We start from the raw sequence: 23,057 nt of genomic DNA on the forward strand, positions 1-23,057 counted from the left end.
CATTCTCTGGCAACGAATTCCAGAGTTTAATTACACGCTGAGTGAAGAAATATTTTCTCTGATTTGTTTTAAATTTACTACATTGTAGCTTCATCCAGAAGTAGAGCTTGCTGCACCTATGGGAGAAGAAGGGTGAGGCGTCCGAGGAGATGGTCTCTGAGAGCGGCGCAGAGTAGAGCATTCCAGTGACCTTTCTTGAAACTGTATGCCAATACGGATGCAGAGGGTGATCAAAGCATCCAAAGCATTTGGAAGTTCCCGGCTGGCCAGTTCATCTTTGATCCGGTCATTGAGTCCTTGCCAAAAAATGGCCATAAGAGCCTCTTGGTTCCATCTTACCTCTGAAGCTAGGTTTCGAAAGTGAACGGCATAGGCACCAACAGAACAATTGCCTTGTTGAATTCATAGAAGTTCTGCGGCGGCAGAGGAGGGATGTCCCGGCACATCGAAAACTAACTGGAGGCGGCAAAGAAATTCTCCAAGAACAGTGAGTAAAGGGTCCCATTGCTCCCAGAGAGGCCCAAGCCAAGGTGGATCCGGAAAGAGATGATATAGGTTATCTTGAGTCTATCTGTAGAAAAGGCTGCTGGTTGCATTTCAAACAGCATAAGACATTGGTTGAGGAACCGTTGGCAAGCAGAAGGGGTGCCATCGAACCGGAGAGGTTCAGGAAGCCGCAACCCTTAAGTAACATGGATCCGGATGACGCAGCAGGAGGCTGTCATTGGGATTGAAGGGTTGACATCTGGGAACACACACCCTGTAGAACTCCGGATGGTTTAGCTGGGCCTGTTGATGTTGAGAAACCTGGGCCAACTCAGACAGGTCGGGTTCGTCCGGCGAACTCATGGCTTCGGTTTACTGTCAGACTTGTGAGTTCTTATACCAAGTAGAGCGCTGCTGAGCCCGGTACTTGGACCAGATTCTGCTTGGTGGCCAGACAACCCCGGGTTTCACCTGCACTGACCGCCATTCCCCAGAGGTTGAGCCCCTAGGTGCGGGCAGCCTGCAGTACTTACACGACGGAGCTGGAAGCGGGGTGGTGAACGTATCGGCCAGGCAGGCAGCAGGCAAGAGAGTGATCCAGGTACAGGCAAAGTCAACAGGCAAGCAGCAGGCAGGGGAGTAATCCAGGTACAGGCAATGTCAATAGGCAAACAGGCAAGAGAGTAATCCAGGCACAGGTAAAGTTAGTAGGCAGGCAGCAGGTCAAGAGGGTAATCCAGGTACAGGCAAAGTCAGTAGGCAGGCAGCAGGCAAGACAGTAATCAAGGCACACGTAAAGTCAATAGGCAGGCAGCAGGCAAAAGAGTGATCCAGGTACAGGCAAAGTCAGCATCGAGGGACAAGTAGATAAGAAGCAAACTACTGAGCAAGTAACACCTACCAAAGTAAAAGCCGAAGCATGGAGTCCAGGAAGAGCTCAGCTGATAAAGTGCTGGCGTCTGACATCTGACATCAGCAGGAACCAGCAGGGAGGAGCACAGCCATAGGACAAGAGCAGGGGAAGGAGGAACCGAAAGACCAATAGGAGAGAAGCAAGGGAAGCCAGGCAGAGGGAGAGCAAACAAAGGTGCATGGAAGCAAAGTAATTAAGGAGCCTGCAACCACCGCTCTCTGAACAAACCCAGAGAAGAACTACACACACATGGCTCAGGGCAGTGCCAGTCAAGTGTGCATGTCAATGGGACCCTGCGCAGCCTGAGGACGCTGCTTGTGTTGAGGTAGGGGACATGACATACACCTGGAGCAATGCAGGGTTAAATGACCTGCCCAGAGTCACCAGGAGCTGTGGTGGGAATTGAACCCAGTTCCCCAGGTTCTTGGCACATTGCACTAACCATTAGGCCGCTCCTCCACTCCCACTTAGGTCATGCTAAGTTATGTTTTAAGGGGGTAATTCTATAACACAGGCGCTCCTTCTCTCCAACATAAACCACTTTGATTGTAACCACAGAAAGGTGGTATACTTACCAAATCCTATATTTACTTTGTGAAGCAACGTCTTTTACTCTACCAAAAACCACTTAAGCTTTTGTACATAATTTTAAATGTTTATTGAAAAGTAAGTTATTAGTAACCTAGAAAAATAAAATACAAAAGTAGTTCACCTCAGTTGAAAAAAAAAATCTTTTATTCGAATATAGATTTATTGATATTTGAATGTTGGTTATATGGTCATTTTCTTGAGCATCAGAATTCCTATTTTGCTGAAAAGTAGTTTTCCACGAAAATGTATTTCTAAAACTCCAAAAGCAAATAACATATTCTTATAAAAAGTAGATATCCTTGCTTTTGTAATTGCCAATTGCTCCCCCCCCCCCCACCACAAAAAAAATCTCACCTTCTCAAGCCAATATCTAAAGACTTGATTCTCCACGTAAGTTGTGTCACATGAAACAAGTGAGGTGTAACAGCTTAAAATAAAAACCAAAATCACCTGGGGAGGGAAAGAAGGAGGGTTGGAGGGGCATAGAACAGGAGAGACGTCCAGTGCCTAGGATGTTAGTCTGTAAGCCAAGAAATACCTGCTATATTACTTTTAAAACTTATTCCCAGATAATTAGCATAGCCCAACTTACAATCAGAACTTTCATTAGATTCATGAAAACAATGCCCACAAGACCCTCTACATTCAAGTATTCTTTTTATAAAATAACGGTAAATTCCTAAAACTCTTGTCAGTGTTATTCTACTTTATATATTTATTTCAGAGACTACAGTAAGAAGGTTTGGATGTTTGGTCTTTAAAAGGTGATCTGTGCTGTACCAACAAAACATGAACTTAAGAATGCACCACTTCCAAAGTGATGCAAAGGTGCTAAGCTGTTTCTTAGGGTAACTTCCCCTCTTCTCATTCACATCATTACTTATTAAACACTGCTTCAAAGGCTGCAATTACTTCTCTACAGTAGACATTTATTATTGTCAAGTCAGAGGCTTTAACCATTATTGAATGAATGCTCTTAGATCTATTAACTTTAGATCTATTAAATTACTTCCTTAGCAGACACTTTCATAGGCACATATTGTGTTTAGGCTACAGTGGTATCAGGAGATGTTGTCTTGTAGTCTTGGAACTGTCAGTTGTTCGTAGGTTGGGAGAGCATTACTTGAAAGGAAGAGATCAGAGTGAATAGAAGTGCCTCTGTGAGATGGTCTGTTGCTTTGGCCTTGCTGGTTTGCAGCTAGATGATGTAGTAGATCTGTAATGATATTCAGTTTCTGGTCCATTTGTGTCACCTACAAAGACATAACCAGCAGACATATTTAGTATTCTAGTATTCATACAGATTCTAGAGAAAAACCACATTCTTTTAATTAGAACTACGTTTACCACCACCTGCCCCTGTCATTTCAATAGCTGTGTTTCTTAGCGGGATCTGGAGTACCCCTTAGTTCATTTGGGGGTCCTTTTACTAAGCTGCAGCAAAAAGTGCCTTAGTGTGCCCTTGCTCATGTTTTCCCTACATGCTAAGAACATTTTTAGCGCTGCCATAAAATGGCCAATTTTCTAGTTTTTGTAGTAATGATCATCTGCTAATGTTGAGAGAGAGAGAAAAAACAATGTTAACCAGCTACTGAATTAAGAGATCTGTATAAATTATCCAATTTCTTTATGCATATAGGAAAAGAAAGGAATTATATGGCATTAAACAGGACAGCTGAACAGAAAAAGCAACACCAAAAAAAAAAAAGTTTGCATATGTTTAGAGGTACAACATAAGAAGACCACCAAGAACCCTTTAAAAACCTTCATTGGTAAAAAGAGAATGACAGCAGATGTCAGATCTAATTGGAGCCAGTTTATTTCTGCCACAGCACCAGGAAGAGCAAGTAAGAGTGTCCATGGTCAAAAACCCCGTTTGGTTTGTGCTCGTTTAAAACACATTTTTCCTGATTTTGGGGCATTTAAGTTTTATTCATTTCACCTATTTTTTTAAGGCATGCAAGAACCTAAAATGTGTTAATTTGTAGGTATATGCATGCATGCAATTTACATGTGCTTTCAATTTTTTGGCACAGAAATGGACTGAATGTGCCTTCATGAACACACATCCCTACTGAAACAGCAGAATTTGAAGACTCACTTGTGCTTAAAACATTACAGTACTTGAGGAAGCCCATATGAACACCTCTAGATTTCAACTCAACCTGCTCATTTTACTTTTTGCATTACTCACTAATCACATATACTACGTTTCTTAACACAAAGGGAGGAAGGGAATCCAGAGGAAAGAAAAAAAAAAACCCAAAACAATGGCACGAATGGCGCTATCATTCATCAGCCTCTGCAGTGCAAGACACGGGATAAGGTCACAGTTTGGAGAAGATGGCTGCCATGGTGAAAAGGTTTGGGTAGAACTTAATTACATGGACATTCAGTATGGATGGCATCAGTGACAGACAGCATGAATGCTATGCTAGAAACTGAGAGGAGCTACCATAGAGCAGGCTGAATGCAATTACTGTGGTCCCTGATAAGACCTTTTGTTTCAGCCTCCATTGTTTTGCAGTCTCTTTGGAGATATCCATAATAAATGGTGACCCAAATTGGTTGTTTGCTCAGTTTTTATTTAATAGATATTGGTTAGTTCTGGCGTGGAATTGCCACACATTATCATTTTTCTTTCTTAGATGCTATATAGGAGTGGAACAACGTACAGGATGAGGTTTTTTTCTGTTAGATGCTTATCTTACAAATAAAATTAATAGTAAAAATTGCAAATAGGCTTTGCAATAAATATACATTTGCCTTTCTTCACATTATGCTCAACTTTCTTTCTGGACACATAAAACTTCTCTAATGGCTGGGAAATTAAAAATTCCCCTGTCCCTCAGATAGTCTGTGATTTCTGCTCCCATGTTTCTGAGCACTCTACTCTGTTTAGCATACATGAGGTAAGCTGAAATCCAGAGTACGTTCAAGATAGAAAAAAGTTTATTAAAACATCCAATGACTCCACACGAGTCATGTTTTGGTCACAAATGCCTGCTTCAGGAATCTTCTTTTGGATCTTTTTGTTATATAAGGTGTGTTTTTACTCATGGTTATATTTGGAAATCTAGCACATTTAAGAGTCCTTTTATAAAGGAATGTTAGCACTTTTAGCACGTGTTAAAAATAAGCATTTACTAAAAATGCTACTATGCCTTTGTGTAAAAGACCCCCTTAGAAACATCCAAAAGAAGATTCCTGAAGCAGGCCTTTGTGACCGAAACATGTCGAGTCATTGGATGTTTTAATAAACTTTATATCTTGAACATCATCTAGCTTCTACTACTTTTTTGTCACCTTCACTGTGTTTGATGCTTCTGTGGAATTGCGAGGGTACCTGTTCTTCTGTTCCCTTCATCAAATCCAGTGTACAACAGACCGAATGCCCTTGAACACCTACATAATACCATTAAAGCAGTGGTGTAATCAGACTCCAATTTTTGGGTGGGTCAACTGACAAAATGGGTGGGCACAATACATCTCTTCTACACCCCTCACCCTCTCCCAGCTCAAGTTAAAATGTAGATACCTTAGCTGGTGGGGATTCCCAAACCTTGCCAGCTGAAGACATTCTCCAAAGGCCACCAGAAATCCCCTCAGCCAAGCTTGGCAGTCAGAAGCAGCATTCCTGAGTCATCAGTGCATGCCCCTGAACTGAGCAGGTGCAGAAACTGAACATACCTGGAGTGCTGGCATTGGCAGCTCAGGAACACTACTCCTGAGCGTGGCAGAGGGGAGTTCTGGGATCCTTTGGAGAGGAGTTCTAGGGCCCTTCAGAGCATGTCTTCAGCTGGTGGGGCTTCAGGATCTCTGCCTGCTTCATCATTTCTATAGTGCTACTAGACATACTCAGTGCTGTGCTGTGCACTTGAACATGAAGACACTACCTGCTGGACAGAGCTTATAATCTAATCAAGACAGACAGACAAACAGGTCAGAGTAAGGGGATAAAGGAATTGCTTAAGGTGGGAATGATAAAACAGACATGGGTACTGAACAAGTGAATAGGAGTTAGGAGTTAAAAGCAGCCTCAAAAAGGTGGGCTTTTAGCCTAGATTTGAAGATGGCCAGAGATGGAGCTTGACGTACTGACTCAGCTGCCACATACATGTACAAAATGTAAATGCTTGCAAAGGGGAGAGAGAATTGCTGGAAATCAATGGGATGGGAGGGAAGGGCAGGGGAGAGAGAATTGCTAGAAATCAATGGGATGGGAGGGCAGGGGAGAGAGAATTGCTGGACATGGGAAGGGCAGGGGAGAGAGAATTGCTAGAAATCAATGGGATGGGAGGGAAGGGCAGGGGAGAGAGAATTGCTGGACATGGGAAGGGCAGGGGAGAGAGAATTGCTGGAAATCAATGGGATGGGAGGAAAGGGCAGAGGAGAGAGAATTGCTGGACATGGGAAGGGCAGGGAAGAGAGAATTGCTGGACATGGGATGGGAGGGAAGGGCAGGGGAGAGAGAATTGCTGGACATGGGATGGGAGGGAAGGGCAGGGGAGAGAGAATTGCTGGACATGGGAAGGGCAGGGGAGAGAGAATTGCTGGACATGGGATGGGCTGGGAGGGAAGGGCAAGGGAGAGAGAATTGCTGGACATGGGAAGGGCAGGGGAGAGAGAATTGCTGGACATGGGATGGGAGGGAAGGGCAGGGGAAAGAGAATTGCTGGAAATCAATGGGATGGGAGGGAAGGGCAGGGGAGAGAGAATTGCTGGACATGGGATGGGAGGGAAGGGCAAGGGAGAGAGGATTGCTGGACATGGGATGGGAGGGAAGGGCAAGGGAGAGAGGATTGCTGGACATGGGAGGGAAGGGCAGGGGAGAGAGAATTGCTGGACATGGGATGGGAGGGAAGGGCAGGGGAGAGAGAATTGCTGGACATGGGAGGGAAGGGCAGGGGAGAGAGAATTGCTGGACATGGGAAGGGCAGGGGAGAGAGAATTGCTGGACATGGGAGGGAAGGGCAGGGGAGAGAGAATTGCTGGACATGGGAGGGAAGGGCAGGGGAGAGAGAATTGCTGGACATGGGAGGGAAGGGCAGGGGAGATAGAATTGCTGGACATGGGATGGGAGGGAAGGGCAGGGGAGAGAGAATTGCTGGACATGGGATGGGAGGGAAGGGCAGGGGAGAGAGAATTGCTGAACATTGATGGGAGGGCAGGGATGAGATAATTGCTGGACATGGAGGGGAGGGCAGGGAAGATAGAATTTCTGGACATGGAGGGGAGAGAGGAGAATCGCTGGACGGGGAGGGGAGGACAGGGAAGAGAGAATTGCTGGACATGGAGGGGAGAGAGGAGAATCGCTGGACAGGGAGGGGAGGACAGGGAAGAAAGAACTGCTGGACATGGATGAGAGGGGAGAGAGGAGAAATGCTAGAAATGGATGGAGAGGAGAGCAGGAGATAGAGGAGAATTGCTGGACATGGATGGATGGAGGAGTTGGCTAGGAGAGAGGAGAAATGCTGACTTGGATGGAGGAGAGGGGAGAGAGAATTATTGCTTTATATGGATATAGAGGAGGGAAGAGAGATGAGAAATGCTGGACATGGATGGAGGGAAAGAGAGAGGAGAAGTGCTGGACATGAATGGAGGGGAGGAAAGAAAAAAGAAGATGCGCATGGATGGAGATGAGGGAAAGGGAAGAGAGGAGAAAAACTGCACATGAATGGAGAAAATAGGCAAAAGCTGGATCCATGTTATACCTCCTCCAGTCAATTCCATGGAGGAGGACCCAGCTTTTACTTATGGATGCAGGGCAACAAAAGAAGAAGAAAGGAGGAAAGTAAAGAAATAAATGGAAAGGAAGCCCTGGAAACGGAGTTAAGAGAACAGATAGAGAGCAGCAGAATCAGAGACTGGGACCAATATGGATAGAAAAACAAAGTCACCAGACAACAAAGGTAGAAAAAAATCATTTTATTTTCATTTTAGTATTTGGAATTTGTCTTATTTTGCACTGGGTATACTGGAGCTGTAACAGCTTACAGAAATTATTTATAATGAAAAAAAATCACATTATTTTTTCTCCTATACTAGTATAATATTTTCAATGATGTCTGTTTATATGCGCCATGGCTGGTATAAGGGGTGTGGCTAATGTGGGTGTGGCTATAATAGGGGCGGTGCCATGTGTGGTGACCCCGCCCACAATGAGTACCGGCACCTTTTTTTCTACAAAAAAAGCACTGGTTCTATCTAAATTGAGATCCACCCCAGATTTCATACTGGGGTGGTATAACATGGCTGCACTGCCTGGAGGAAAAGGTAGCAATGTGGTGAAGTGTTAATGTGTAGGGAAAGTGGATTGGTTGGGAAGGCTGGGGAGTGAGAACCAATAAGGGAGAGGAAAAAAAGAAAAAAATGCAAGGGGAATTTAGAGCGGGCTTGCAGTTTGTTGCAAGCTGGGTGGGTGAAAGCTAATTTTTTGGCTGACCCACCCAGTCCTCCTTTTCTTTTATGGGATTTGGGAGATGTTATTGCACTGTTGAAGTTGTTAAGGCTGAGGATAGGGTGGCTGGGAGGAGAGGGGGGTTTGGCTGTTGCAGAGGGGGGCTTGAACAATCATGTACTTTATCAGTGCAAATTCAGAAGTAAACATTTGGGGAGTTTATTGAAAGGGTATTTGGGGTTCATATGCGGTACCGCCATGGACTTGGGGGGGAATGGGTTGGTTCAGCGGAACTGCGAACCATACATTTGGGGGTCAGTGAAAATTTGAAATGTCAGAATGAGATCGTCTTACGACGGGTTTATTGCATTATTGTTGAATTTATCATTTACTAGTAAAAAAGGCCCGTTTCTGACACAAATGAAACGGGCGCTAGCAAGGTTTTCCTCGGAGTGTGTATGTTTGAGAGTGTGTGTGCGAGTGACTGTGTGAGAGACAGAGAGAGAGAGTGACTGTGTGAGAGAGAGAGACTGAATGTGCGAGTGTGTGTGTGACAGAGAGTGAGTGAGTGTGGGTGTGAGAGTGTGTGTGTGTGAGAGAGAGTGTGTGTGTGAGAGAGAGAGTGTGTGTGTGAGACAGAGTGTGTGTGTGTGTGCAAATGTGAGCCACAGTGAGTGTGAGAGAGTGTGTTTCACACAGATACAGTGTGTGTGAGAGACAGAGTGTGTATGTGAGACAGATAGAGTATGAGAGTACGTGTGCGATACACAGACTCTCTGTGATACCGAGTGTATGAGATCAAGAGAGTGTTTGAGAGTGACTGTGTGACACATAGAGAGTGAATGTGATACCATGTGAGACAGAGTGTGTGAGAGACAGTGTGTGAGAGTGAGAAAGACACTGACTGTGAGAGAGAGAGTGTGTGTGACAGAGATACCTCCCTCCCTCTCTGGTCTCAGGACCCACTCCCCCCTCCTCCCCTCTCAGGTCTCTGGACCCCCTTCCCCTCCCTGGTCTCAGGATCCCCTCCATCCTTCTTTAATTTCCTTCTTTATCCTTCATCTACCTATGGCTTTTCATCTTTTTCTCACCCTTGCTCTCCCCATGCCCCTTCCTCTTATTCTCGTTCTCTACTCCCCTTTTCCATCCAGCAGCTCTCCTCTTTCTCTCCCCATCCTTCCAGTGTCTCCCCTCTTTCTATCCCCATCCTTCCAATGTCTCTCCTCTTTCTTTTGCATCCTTCCATCCAGTGTCTCCTCTTTCTCCCTACCCTTTTTTTTGTTACATTTGTACCCCGTGCTTTCCCACTCATGGCAGGCTCAATGCGGCTTACATGGGGCAATGGAGGGTTAAGTGACTTGCCCAGAGTCACAAGGAGCTGCCTGTGCCGGGAATCAAACTCAGTTCCTCAGTTCCCCAGGACCAAAGTCCACCACCCTAACCACTAGGCCACTCCTCCACTCCAGCGTCTTCCCTCTTTCTCTCCCCATCCTTCCACCCATCTACCCTCTCTCCTGATCCTTCCATCTAATGTCTCTCTCCCCCTCCTTCTACCCAGTGTCTATCTATCTCTCTACCCTTTTCTGTTCAGGGTCTCTTCTCTCTCCACATCCTTCCAGTCTCTTCCCTTTCTCTCTGCATCCATTCATCCATCTCCCCCTTTTTCTCCCCATCCTTCCATCCGTTTTCCCTCTTTCTCTCTCCATCCTTCGATCCATCTACCCCCCTCTCCCGATTCTTCCATCCAGTGTCTCTCTCTCTATCCCCTTCTTTCCATCCAGGCCTGCTCACCCAACACAGACCTGCCAAGTCTTCCATGAAACACGCGGCGCCAGCTCCCATTTCCAGCCACTGCTGCATCTCCTATTGAGCAGCAGAGGCCGCTACAAAAACAAAAAGAGGTATTCAAACCACCAAAAATGTTTTTAAAAAGCAAACGCGGCACTGCAGGCAGCCATCAGTGCCAGGAACTGCAATGACAGGCAGTGAGCCCCTGTGCCAAACGGAGTTTGGCGGCCGAACAATCCCGATCTTACCTGAGGTAGAGGAGCAGGCGGGGAACCCAGGCAGGAGGCCGGTCTGAGATAAATTCCGAGATAAACAGCAGGCCAAAGGGTAGATACAAGTCAAGTCATCAGGGCAGGCAGCAAACAGAGGCAGTGGTAGGTCCAGGCAAAGGTTCAAAGGCAGGCAGCAAGCAAAAGCACAGTCCAGGTCCAGGCAAAGGTTCAAAGGCAGGTGGCAAGCAAAAGCACAGTCCAGGTCCAGGCAAAGGTTCAAAGGCAGGTGGCAAGCAAAAGCACAGTCCAGGTCCAGGCAAAGGTTCAAAGGCAGGTGGCAAGCAAAAGCACAGTCCAGGTCCAGGCAAAGGTTCAAAGGCAGGTGGCAAGCAAAAGCACAGTCCAGGTCCAGGCAAAGGTTCAAAGGCAGGCGGCAAACAAAAGCACAGTCCAGATTCAGGCAAAGGTTCAAAGGTAGACGGCAAACAAAAGCACAATCCAGGTCCAGGCAAAGGTTCAAAGGCAGGCGGCAAGCAAAAGCACAGTCCAGGTCCAGGCAAAGGTTCAAAGGCAGGCGGCAAGCAAAAGCACAGTCCAGGTCCAGGCAAAGTTTCAAAGGCAGGTGGCAAGCAAAAGCACAGTCCAGGTCCAGGCAAAGGTTCAAAGGCAGGTGGCAAGCAAAAGCACAGTCCAGGTCCAGGCAAAGTTTCAAAGGCAGATCAAACAACGAGAGTAACAAGCGCCCAGGAGTCTACACCAGTAGAAGCCGAAGCGATGAGTGCAACGAGGAGCTGCTCCTAAATAGCCCCCACCCTCAGGAAGACAGGAAACAGCTGACATAAGGTGGAACCGTCAATCAGCTCTCAGAGAATCCCGGATTGGTCGGCCAACAGAAGGGGGCGGCGACCAGCCGCGAGAAGCCAATCTGGGCATCAGGAAAGAGTCTACAGCGTTCTTGGGCTCCGTGCCCGGAAAGGAATCCTATCTTTGGGGACGCCGGCACTGCCAACATGGCCGACGTTCCCCAGCTGTCACCGACGCAAAGCGGAGAGCCGGAGCAGCCCAGACGGCTGGCAGAACACCCCTGGAACGACAGAGAAGACCAGCGTCGGACCGCCCCTCCCAGCCGAAGAGAGAGCGTCACAGGTAAGGGGCGCGACAATCAGGCATTGGTTGTCGGCTCTGTAGCCTCTCCTCTCACCTGTCACATCGCTCCAGGGGCAGTGACGTGAGAGGCGAGAGGAGCGGCTGCAGAGCCGACAGCCAATGCCTGATGGCTGCCTGCGGTGCCGCGCTTGCGTTTTAAAAACATTTTTGGTGATAGAGGTGTTTTTCGGTAACTCCCGAGGGGGTGGCAATGGGCATGTGTGTCTCTGTGTGTCAGAGAAAGAGATAGAGTGTGTATGAGTGTTAGACTCTGTGTGTGTGTGTGACAAATACAGTGAGTGTTGTATTGTCTGGGGTGAAGAAGAGAGTAATCCACCTGAATGGATGAACACTAACTCCCACGTAAATATAACAGTGCAAAGAGAGTGGGAAGTGGACCAATGACTCCAGGGAAACGGGAGATAAGATTTCAAAGTACCACTTTATTCAATGACTCGACACAGAAACTGTGTTTCGGCCACAGGCCTGCCTCAGGAGTCTAAAACGATAAATTTTTAAAAAAGCGAATGCTACATACCTGTAGAAGGTATTCTCCGAGGACAGCAGGCTGATTGTTCTCACTGATGGGTGACGTCCACGGCAGCCCCTCCAATCGGAATCTTCACTAGCAAAGTCCTTTGCTAGTCCTCCGTCTTCCCGCCCGAAACCGGCTCGAGCCGGCCAGTCTCGTATGTAGCAAAAGAGATACAAGGGAAGACAACTCCAAAGGGGAGGCGGGCGGGTTTGTGAGAACAATCAGCCTGCTGTCCTCGGAGAATACCTTCTACAGGTATGTAGCATTCGCTTTCTCCGAGGACAAGCAGGCTGCTTGTTCTCACTGATGGGGTATCCCTAGCCCCCAGGCTCACTCAAAACAACAACCATGGTCAATTGGGCCTCGCAACGGCGAGGACATAACTGAGATTGACCTAAAAAATTTACCAACTAACTGAGAGTGTAGCCTGGAACAGAACAAACAGGGCCCTCGGGAGGTGGAGTTGGATCCTAAAGCCCAAACAGGTTCCAAAGAACTGACTGCCCGAACCGACTGTCGCGTCGGGTATCCTGCTGCAGGCAGTAATGAGATGTGAATGTGTGGACAGATGACCACGTCGCAGCTTTGCAAATTTCTTCAATTGAAGCTGACTTCAAGTGGGCTACCGACGCAGCCATGGCTCTAACATTATGAGCCGTGACATGACCCTCAAGAGTCAGCCCCGCCTGGGCGTAAGTGAAGGAAATGCAATCTGCTAGCCAATTGGATATGGTGCGTTTCCCTACAGCCACTCCCCTCCTATTGGGATCAAAAGAAACAAACAATTGGGCGGACTGTCTGTGGGGGTGTGTCCGCTCCAGATAGAAGGCCAATGCTCTCTTGCAGTCCAATGTGTGCAGCTGACGTTCAGCAGGGCAGGAATGAGGACGGGGAAAGAATGTTGGCAAGACAATTGACTGGTTCAGATGGAACTCCGACACGACCTTTGGCAAGAACTTAGGGTGAGTGCGGAGGACTACTCTGTTATGATGAAATTTGGTGTAAGGGGCCTGGGCTACCAGGGCCTGAAGCTCACTGACTCTACGAGCTGAAGTAACTGCCACCAAGAAAATGACCTTCCAGGTCAAGTACTTCAGATGGCAGGAATTCAGTGGCTCAAAAGGAGGTTTCATCAGCTGGGTGAGAACGACATTGAGATCCCATGACACTGTAGGAGGCTTGACAGGGGGCTTTGACAAAAGCAAACCTCTCATGAAGCGAACAACTAAAGGCTGTCCTGAGATCGGCTTACCTTCCACACGGTAATGGTATGCACTGATCGCACTAAGGTGAACCCTTACAGAGTTGGTCTTGAGACCAGACTCAGACAAGTGCAGAAGGTATTCAAGCAGGGTCTGTGTAGGACGAGCGAGGATCTAGGGCCTTGCTGTCACACCAGACGGCAAACCTCCTCCATAGAAAGAAGTAACTCCTCTTAGTAGAATCTTTCCTGGAAGCAAGCAAGATGCGGGAGACACCCTCTGACAGACCCAAAGAGGCAAAGTCTACGCTCTCAACATCCAGGCCGTGAGAGCCAGGGACCGGAGGCTAGGATGCAGAAGAGCCCCTTCGTCCTGCGTGATGAGGGTCGGAAAACACTCCAATCTCCAGGGTTCTTCGGAGGATAACTCCAGAAGAAGAGGGAACCAGATCTGACGCGGCCAAAAAGGAGCAATCAGAATCATGGTGCCTCGGTCTTGCTTGAGTTTCAACAAAGTCTTCCCCACCAGAGGAATGGGAGGATAAGCATACAGCAGGCCCTCCCCCCAATCCAGGAGGAAGGCATCCGATGCCAGTCTGCCGTGGGCCTGAAGCCTGGAACAGAACTGAGGGACTTTGTGGTTTGCTCGAGATGCGAAGAGATCCACCAAGGGGGTGCCCCACGCTTGGAAGATCTGACGCACCACTCGGGAGTTGAGCGACCACTCGTGAGGTTGCATAATCCTGCTCAGTCTGTCGGCCAGACTGTTGTTTACGCCTGCCAGATATGTGGCTTGGAGCACCATGCCGTGACGGCGAGCCCAGAGCCACATGCTGACGGCTTCCTGACACAGGGGGCGAGATCCGGTGCCCCCCTGCTTGTTGACGTAATACATGGCAACCTGGTTGTCTGTCTGAATTTGGATAATTTGGTGGGACAGCCGATCTCTGAAAGCTTTCAGAGCGTTCCAGATCGCTCGCAACTCCAGGAGATTGATCTGTAGATCGCGTTCCTGGAGGGACCAGCTTCCTTGGGTGTGAAGCCCATCGACATGAGCTCCCCATCCCAGGAGAGACGCATCCGTGGTCAGCACTTTTTGTGGCTGAGGAATTTGGAAAGGGCGTCCCAGAGTCAAATTGGACCAAATCGTCCACCAATACAGGGATTCGAGAAAACTCGTGGACAGGTGGATCACGTCTTCTAGATCCCCAGCAGCCTGAAACCACTGGGAAGCTAGGGTCCATTGAGCAGATCTCATGTGAAGGCGGGCCATGGGAGTCACATGAACTGTGGAGGCCATGTGGCCCAGCAATCTCAACATCTGCCGAGCTGTGATCTGCTGGGACGCTCGCACCCGCGAGACGAGGGACAACAAGTTGTTGGCTCTCGCCTCTGGGAGATAGGCGCGAGCCGTCCGAGAATCCAGCAGAGCTCCTATGAATTCGAGTCTCTGTGCTGGGAGAAGATGGGACTTTGGGTAATTTATCACAAACCCCAGTAGCTCCAGGAGGCGAATAGTCATCTGCATGGACTGCAGGGCTCCTGCCTCGGACGTGTTCTTCACCAGCCAATCGTCGAGATATGGGAACACGTGCACCCCCAGCCTGCGAAGTGCTGCTGCTACTACAGCCAAGCACTTTGTGAACACCCTGGGCGCAGAGGCGAGCCCAAAGGGTAGCACACAGTACTGGAAGTGACGTGTGCCCAGCTGAAATCGCAGATACTGTCTGTGAGCTGGCAGTATCGGGATGTGTTTATAGGCATCCTTCAAGTCCAGAGAGCATAGCCAATCGTTTTCCTGAATCATGGGAAGGAGGGTGCCCAGGGAAAGCATCCTGAACTTTTCTTTTACGAGATATTTGTTCAGGGCCCTTAGGTCTAGGATGGGACGCATCCCCCCTGTTTTCTTTTCCACAAGGAAGTACCTGGAATAGAATCCCAGCCCTTCTTGCCCGGATGGCACGGGCTCGACCGCATTGGCGCTGAGAAGGGCGGAGAGTTCCTCTGCAAGTACCTACTTGTGCTGGAAGCTGTAAGACTGAGCTCCCGGTGGACAATTTGGAGGTTTTGAGGCCAAATTGAGGGTGTATCCTTGCTGGACTATTTGCAGAACCCACTGATCGGAGGTTATGAGAGGCCACCTTTGGTGAAAAGCTTTCAACCTCCCCCCGACCGGCAGGTCGCCCGGCACTGACACTTGGATGTCGGCTATGCTCTGCTGGAGCCAGTCAAAAGCTCGCCCCTTGCTTTTGCTGGGGAGCCGCGGGGCCTTGCTGAGGCGCACGCTGCTGACGAGAGCGAGCGCGCTGGGGCTTAGCCTGGGCCGCAGGCTGTCGAGAAGGAGGATTGTACCTACGCTTGCCAGAAGAGTAGGGAACAGTCCTCCTTCCCCCCAAAAATCTTCTACCTGTAGAGGTAGATGCTGAAGGCTGCCGGCGGGAGAACTTGTCGAATGCGGTATCCCGCTGGTGGAGATGCTCTACCACCTGCTCGACCTTCTCTCCAAAAATATTGTCCGCACGGCAAGGCGAGTCCGCAATCCGCTGCTGGAGTCTATTCTCTAGGTCGGAGGCACGCAGCCATGAGAGCCTGCGCATCACCACACCTTGAGCAGCGGCCCTGGACGCAACATCAAAGGTGTCATACACCCCTCTGGCCAGGAATTTTCTGCACGCCTTCAGCTGCCTGACCACCTCCTGAAAAGGCTTGGCTTGCTCAGGGGGGAGAGCATCAACCAAGCCCGCCAACTGCCGCACATTGTTCCGCATGTGTATGCTCGTGTAGAGCTGGTAAGACTGGATTTTGGCCACGAGCATAGAGGAATGGTAGGCCTTCCTCCCAAAGGAGTCTAAGGTTCTAGAGTCTTTGCCCGGGGGCGCCGAAGCATGCTCCCTAGAACTCTTAGCCTTCTTTAGGGCCAGATCCACAACTCCAGAGTCATGAGGCAACTGAGTGCGCATCAGCTCTGGGTCCCCATGGATCCGGTACTGGGACTCGATCTTCTTGGGGATGTGGGGATTACTTAGTGGCTTGGTCCAGTTCGCAAGCAATGTGTTTTTTAGGACATGGTGCAAGGGAACAGTGGACGCTTCCTTAGGTGGAGAAGGATAGTCCAGGAGCTCAAACATTTCAGCCCTGGGCTCGTCCTCCACAACCACCGGGAAGGGGATGGCCGTAGACATCTCCCGGACAAAGGAAGCGAAAGACAGACTCTCAGGAGGAGAAAGCTGTCTTTCAGGAGACGGAGTAGGATCGGAAGGGAGACCCTCAGACTCCTCGTCAGAGAAATATCTGGGGTCTTCTTCCTCTTCCCACGAGGCCTCACCCTCGGTGTCAGACACAAGTTCACGGACCTGTGTCTGCAACCTCGCCCGGCTCGACTCAGTGGAGCCACGTCCACGATGGGGGCGTCGAGAGGTAGACTCCCTGGCCCGCATCGGCGAAGCTCCCTCCGCCGACGTAGTCGGGGAGCCTTCCTGGGAGGTGGCCGCAGTCGGCACCGCACGCGGTACCGACGTCGGGGACCTCACCCCGGGCGATGGGCCAGCTGGCGCCACGCTCGACGGTACCGGAGGCGCAAGCACCGCCGGTACCGGAGGGGTAGGGCGCAACAGCTCTCCCAGAATCTCTGGGAGAACGGCCCGGAGGCTCTCGTTCAGAGCGGCTGCAGAGAAAGGCATGGAGGCCGATGCAGGCGTCGACGTCAGAACCTGTTCCGGGCGTGGAGGCTGTTCCGGGCTGTCCAGAGTGGAGCGCATCGACACCTCCTCGGCGACCCAGAGCTCTCGGTGCCGACGCGGGGAGGAGACCGGTGTCGATGCTTCTTAGACTTCTTCCGAAGCATGTCACCGGAGCTCCCCGGCACCGATGAGGAGGACGTAGAATCCATCCGTCGCTTCCTCGGGGCCGAGGTCGAAGCAGGTCGATCCCGGGGGGGCTGTACCGCAGGAGCCCTCAGGGTAGGGGGAGACCCACCCGAAGGCTCACCGCCACCAGCAGGGGAATGGACAGCCCTCACCTGCACTCCTAACGATGCACCACCGTCCGACGACATCAGGAGACGAGGTCCCGGTACCACCGACGTCGATGCAGCTATCCGATGTCTCGGCGCCGATGCAGAGGGCCGATGCCTCGATGCACTCGATGCACTGGCGGCCGAGGATGAAGGTCTGGACGCTGATGACGTCGATGCACTCGATGACCCCGGTGCCGATGCCGACGAAGAGCCCGAGAACAAAACGTTCCACTGGGCCAATCTCGCTACCTGAGTCCGCCTTTGTAACAGGGAACACAGACTACAGTTCTGAGGACGGTGCTCAGCCCCCAGACACTGAAGACACGAAGAGTGCCTATCAGTGAGCGAGATTACCCGGGCGCACTGGGTGCACTTCTTGAAGCCGCTGGAAGGCTTCGATGTCATGGGCGGAAAAATCACGCCGGCGAAATCAAAATCCGAAATGACGAATTTGAGCACCAAAACTTTGAGGGAGAAAATCTCGACCGAGGCCTAAAAGAGGCCTACCCCGACGACGAAAGAAAACTTACCGGGGCAAAGACTGGAAATATAGGAAGGGGCAAACGAAACCCAAGGGGGTTTTCGGAGCACTTTCCGCACGAAATTAGAACTTTTCCGAAGAAAAAACACGTCGATTAAAACAACGGACGCGTGAGGTCGACTCTCCGGGGCTCGACACGGCAAAAACACAGCCGTACCGAGTGCGGACGAAAGAAGACTGGCCGGCTCGAGCCGGTTTCGGGCAGGAAGACGGCCGCGCATGCGCGGTGCGCGCGGGCACGCGAGAGCTAGCAAAGGACTTTGCTAGTGAAGATTCCGATTGGAGGGGCTGCCGTGGACGTCACCCATCAGTGAGAACAAGCAGCCTGCTTGTCCTCGGAGAAATATAAGTTCAAAAAAATATACAGAAGGACAAGAAGAATATACACCAAAAAATCTCTAAAAAACATATATATGGTCTAGAGGTAAACTAAAATACAAATAAACATAAGTTTAAAAAACATGCAAAATAACAAGAGGAATATACACCAAAAATTCTCTAGAAACATATATATGGTCTAGAGGTAGACTAAAATAAAAGCATATATATGAAATGCAAATCCATAAAATTATACAAAAAAAGAATAAAACAGTATATATATATATATATATAGTTTTTTGGGGGGAACTCTATGGTATATGTTCGAATTGTGGAATATGTAGAGATTGGAAACATACTTCTATCATGTAACCTATGTTATAGAATCTCTCTACATCCTACTTATATAAGGAATTGTATAGACATAAAATCAGCTTATTAAATGAAGAGCTTACATATCCATAAACAGAAAATAATTCATTTATAAGGATCCTTTAAAAAAATGAAAAAAAAAAAATATATATATATATATATATATTTGTACATATATACACAGCAAGATGTCTTTGATGCATGCATTGTAAATATGGATCTCTTGAATGTTATAATAATAATAGACATAGAGGGGCATAATCGAACGTCGCCGGCCAAATATTTCGCTACAGCTGGCCGGAACCGTATTATCGAAAAAGATGGCCGGCCATCTTTTTTTTCCGATAATATGGTTTAGCCCGACCAAATGCCGTGGACACCAACCAGCCACCTTAGGGGTCACTGCGCTGGACTTCAGAAAAGCTCCCACGTGCATAGCTCCCTTACTTTGGGAGCTGAGCCCCCCCCCCCAACCCACTACCCACAAATGTACTGCACCCACTAAAATTGTTCCAGGGACCTGCATACAGCCTCTAGGACTTATTGCTGCTGTATAACTTTGGCACACCAGTTCACACCTGAAGACTAATCTCTCTGAAAAAGCACCATGGGAGTAGAGCCCAGTACCCTACACCCACCACAATGCATTGCTAATGTGACTCTGCAGGGCACCTAACAGAAAAGGTGTCACACTCACCCGAGAGCCACATCGCAACCAGGGAAAGGCTGTCGGAGGATACAACACATTCTGCTGTCATGGAGGTGGGTACGGCATTTGAGGCTGGCATACAGGCTGGCAAAAAAGGTTTTTAGTTTTATTTTTTTAGTTTGGAAGGGGATTGGTGACCACTGGGGGAGTATGGGGAGGTCATCCCCAATTCCCTCCAGTGGTCATCTGGTCAGTTGGGGCACCTTTTTGAGGCTTGGTCGTGAAAATAAAAGGACCAAGTAAAGCCGGCGAAATACTGCTTAACGCCGCTTTTTTTCCATTATCGGCGAAAGCCGGCCATCTGGTAGCCACGCCCATGCCCACCCATGTCCCACCTTCGCTAATCTACTGACACGCCCCCTTGAACTTTCGCCGGCGAAGTGACGGGAAAGCGGCGATGCTGTCAAAAATGCCGCTTTCGATTATACCGATTTCGCCGCTTTTAAGAAATTGCCGGCCATCTCCCGATTTGTGTCGGAAGATGGCCGGCGATCACTTTCGATTATAAGCTGGATAGTCTAGTATCATATGATTACCTTTGTTTATAGTTGAAATAAGTGGTTTGAAATGAGTGATATGTATGTGGTGTGAGAGAGAATGATAGCAGAGAGCACACTGTTATATTAGATTGTAAGCTCTTTGAGCAGGGACTGTCTTTCTTCTATGTTTGTGCAGCGCTGCGTACGCTTTGTTGCGCTTTATAAATGCTAAATAGTAGTAGTAGTAGATGCTATAAAGAGAACGTGTTAATCATTAGCAGAAATAAAAGTGTACTAAAATTGAAAATGCAGTTGCTTGATTTATAAATTACAATATTAGTTATAGTGACTGGATTGGAATACAGGATTTCAGTTTCATTAGTTAAAAATATATATATTTCTAAGATGACTGCATGGGAAGACCTTACACCAGTGCAGAAAGGCAGAAGATATATTTCTTTATTAGGATTTATCGTCTTTTTGAAGGAATTCACTCAAGGCGGTGTACAATAAGAATAAGTCAAACATAAGCAATAGACAATTACAGCAGTAAAAATATTCAAACAATACAAAGTATGGCACAGTATGCTACATTATAATGCCAACACAATACACAAGAAAGCATTTTAATAGACAGCATAGGGTATAAACAAAATGGAACATTTACTTCTTCCATTAAAGGCCTGGTTAAAGAGCCAAGCTTTCACCTGCTTCCTGAAGTAGAGATAGTCTTGGGTTAAGTGAAACCTTGCAGGGAGTGCATTCCAGAGAATGGGGGCTACTCTGGAAAAGGCTTGCTTGCGGGTATCACATCATGTGATGTGCTTTGGAGAGGGTGTTGTTAGGGAAACTCCTTGAGAGGACCTCAGTGACCTTGAAGGTGTGTAGAGGGAGATTAGTTAGTAGGAAAGTAATGCATATAGTGCCTTATATAGGTCAGCTTTGGAAAACTGCCTTAGGAGAGACCATAACTATATTCCTTCACCTGCCTACTTTATCTGAAAGCAATACTGAAGCAGCTACAGTCAAAGAAAAACAATAGATTCCATCAGTCACACTAACTCAAAGAAACAATCAGAGCACACTTTTGCCACAGGGAGCATGAGCAATTTTCAAACAGACTACATGAACTACAGTACCGCAGGCCACATTTTACTGTGACTTAGTAAAAGGGCCCCTAAGCGCCTAATGAATCCTGCTGTCAATAAAGACAAGTAGACTAATCTTAAACTAGTTCTAAGTGCTAGGGAGAGCTGTTCCATCCTGGTGCCTTGGGATGATTTCACCTGCTTCAGTACTTGATGAATCCTGCTATCAATAGAGACAGGTAAACAACTCTTTGTTTTGTTAGGTTTTTTTTTTTTAATTGGAATTCAGCCTTGCCTACCTTTATCATAGTTGATAAACTCCTAATCTACTTTGGAACAGGAGGAGACACAAGAGGAATTCTTTGCAGAAGCACCCAAGTGAATGCCCGCGGAGGAAAATATTAGCATATTTTCTAGAAATTAAGGTGCATAAATTAAAGGATGCCTGGGGCAGATCTAACTTTGTTTCCATAGTGTTTGACGTTGTACTGTTTTATTCCATGGTAATAAAGGAACTATGACACACATTCTTCCGCTGAAATAAAGGGCATACTCTTAAAGGCATACCAGAAGGCAGAGACTTCCATAATTTGGCACGGCCTCTGCCTTCTCTTCCCAATTGCCTCTGTAAAATAATATCAATAGATTGCAGATTAATTTGAAAGTTAGCTTTCTCTGAGCACAATCATAGCCTCTAATATTATTATTGGAATACTTTTGGCAATATTTGATAAATATCTGGCATTGAAATAAAAGTTAAGAAAAAAAATGAAATAATATAAAATAACTTATTTCATAAGTAAACTTTTATGTCTATGCATTCAAATGGATCAACACAGCAAACACAGTAATTGAAGTCATCCTTTAATGGAAGGATATTCAGACCACTATCTAATGAATTAAAAACTTTGCACTCTGCCCAAAAGCAGAGGTACAATTTGTATTTGCTAATTTCCAGTGAATTTTTTTTTTTTAGGCATTAAAGCAAGAGCAATGCAGCACAGAATTTCATTGCTCCTGTAGATAGTGTTCAAAGCCTCTGGTTTTCTATTGCTGCTCATGTTTTTCTAAGAATTGGAAAATTCTGCAGTACTGGTTTTTTTGTTTTGTTTGTTTTTTAAGATTTGGTGGCAGGTCTGCAGTACATTGGGTAAAATGGCTTTAGAATTTGTTCTGGGATCCGTATCTTTTACTCCCAAATTTCTCTGACAATACTGTGTGAGATTTTCTGCAACTTGTTCTTTCAGTGTAGGCCTCTATCTCCATCACTTTGCATGTCTTGACTGACCTAGCCATTCAGATCAACTCTAAGATCACAAGAATAGCCAACACTGGGTCAGACTGATGGTCCTTCCAGCCCAGTATCCTGCTTCAAACTCTGGATATGCTGTGATAGATTCTATTCTCATTTGAAGGTACAGCATGTTTTATATATGTTGCTGAGGACCAACAGAAGACGATCTTTAAGGTAGATCAGTGTGTGTGTGTGTGTGTGTGTGTGTGTGTGGGGGGGGGGGGGTGATGTTGAATCACTTGGGGAGGGGGGGAGATTGCACCGAGGACAAGGGTTGGGAGCGAAAAAGAGCAGAACAGATGTTTGGAAGAGATGCTGCAATGTGATTTTATTTTACAAATCATGATTAATTTTTAAAAATCACAATTAATAATTAATACACTAATTGTAGAGTTAACTGTGATTATCTTCCAGTCCTAGCTTTACTATTTAACCTAGCCATTCACCTTTTGTTGTTTCCCCTCCCAGGCAGGCTGCAGGGAGCAGAAGGGGAGGGTCAAGCATCCAGAGTTTTTTTTCCGGGTATCTCTGGAGATGCAGAAATTTTATTGAGATCCTTGAGTCACTAGCAGACTCATTTTCGAAAGAAAAGGACACCCATCTTTCGACACAAATCGGAAGATGGGCGTCCTTCTCACAGGGTCGTCCAAATCAGTATAATTGAAAGTCGATTTTGGACGTCCCCAACTGCTTTCCGTTGCAGGGATGGCCAAAGTTCAAGGGGGCGTATCGGAGGCATAGCGAAGGCGGGACTTAGGCATGCCTAATACATGGACATCCTCGACCCATAATGGAAAAAAAAAGAGTGGCCCTGACGAGCACTTGGACGACTTTACCTGGTCCTGTTTTTCTTACGACCAAGGCACAAAAAGGTGGCCAAAATGACCAGATGACCACCGGAGAGAATCAGGGATGACCTCCCCTTACTCCCACAGTGGTCACTAACCCCCTCCCATCCTCAAAAAACAT

At 47.7% G+C, this 23,057-nt stretch overlaps 1 protein-coding gene across 4 annotated transcripts in view; it reads right to left on the bottom strand.

The window, feature by feature from the left end:
* Positions 1-2,112: 2,112 nt before the first annotated feature.
* Positions 2,113-23,057, bottom strand: part of KCNQ1 (potassium voltage-gated channel subfamily Q member 1) — a 1,547,560-nt gene continuing 1,526,615 nt past the window's right edge. For all 4 annotated transcript variants that reach the window (XM_030201128.1, XM_030201127.1, XM_030201126.1 and 1 more), the window contains one exon: positions 2,113-3,243. In XM_030201128.1, the coding sequence (XP_030056988.1) occupies positions 3,052-3,243 (192 nt within the window). In that variant the 3' untranslated portion in view covers positions 2,113-3,051. The remainder of the gene's footprint in view (positions 3,244-23,057) is intronic.

Source organism: Microcaecilia unicolor, chromosome 4, assembly GCF_901765095.1.
Source record: "Microcaecilia unicolor chromosome 4, aMicUni1.1, whole genome shotgun sequence".
Lineage (NCBI taxonomy): Eukaryota > Metazoa > Chordata > Amphibia > Gymnophiona > Siphonopidae > Microcaecilia > Microcaecilia unicolor.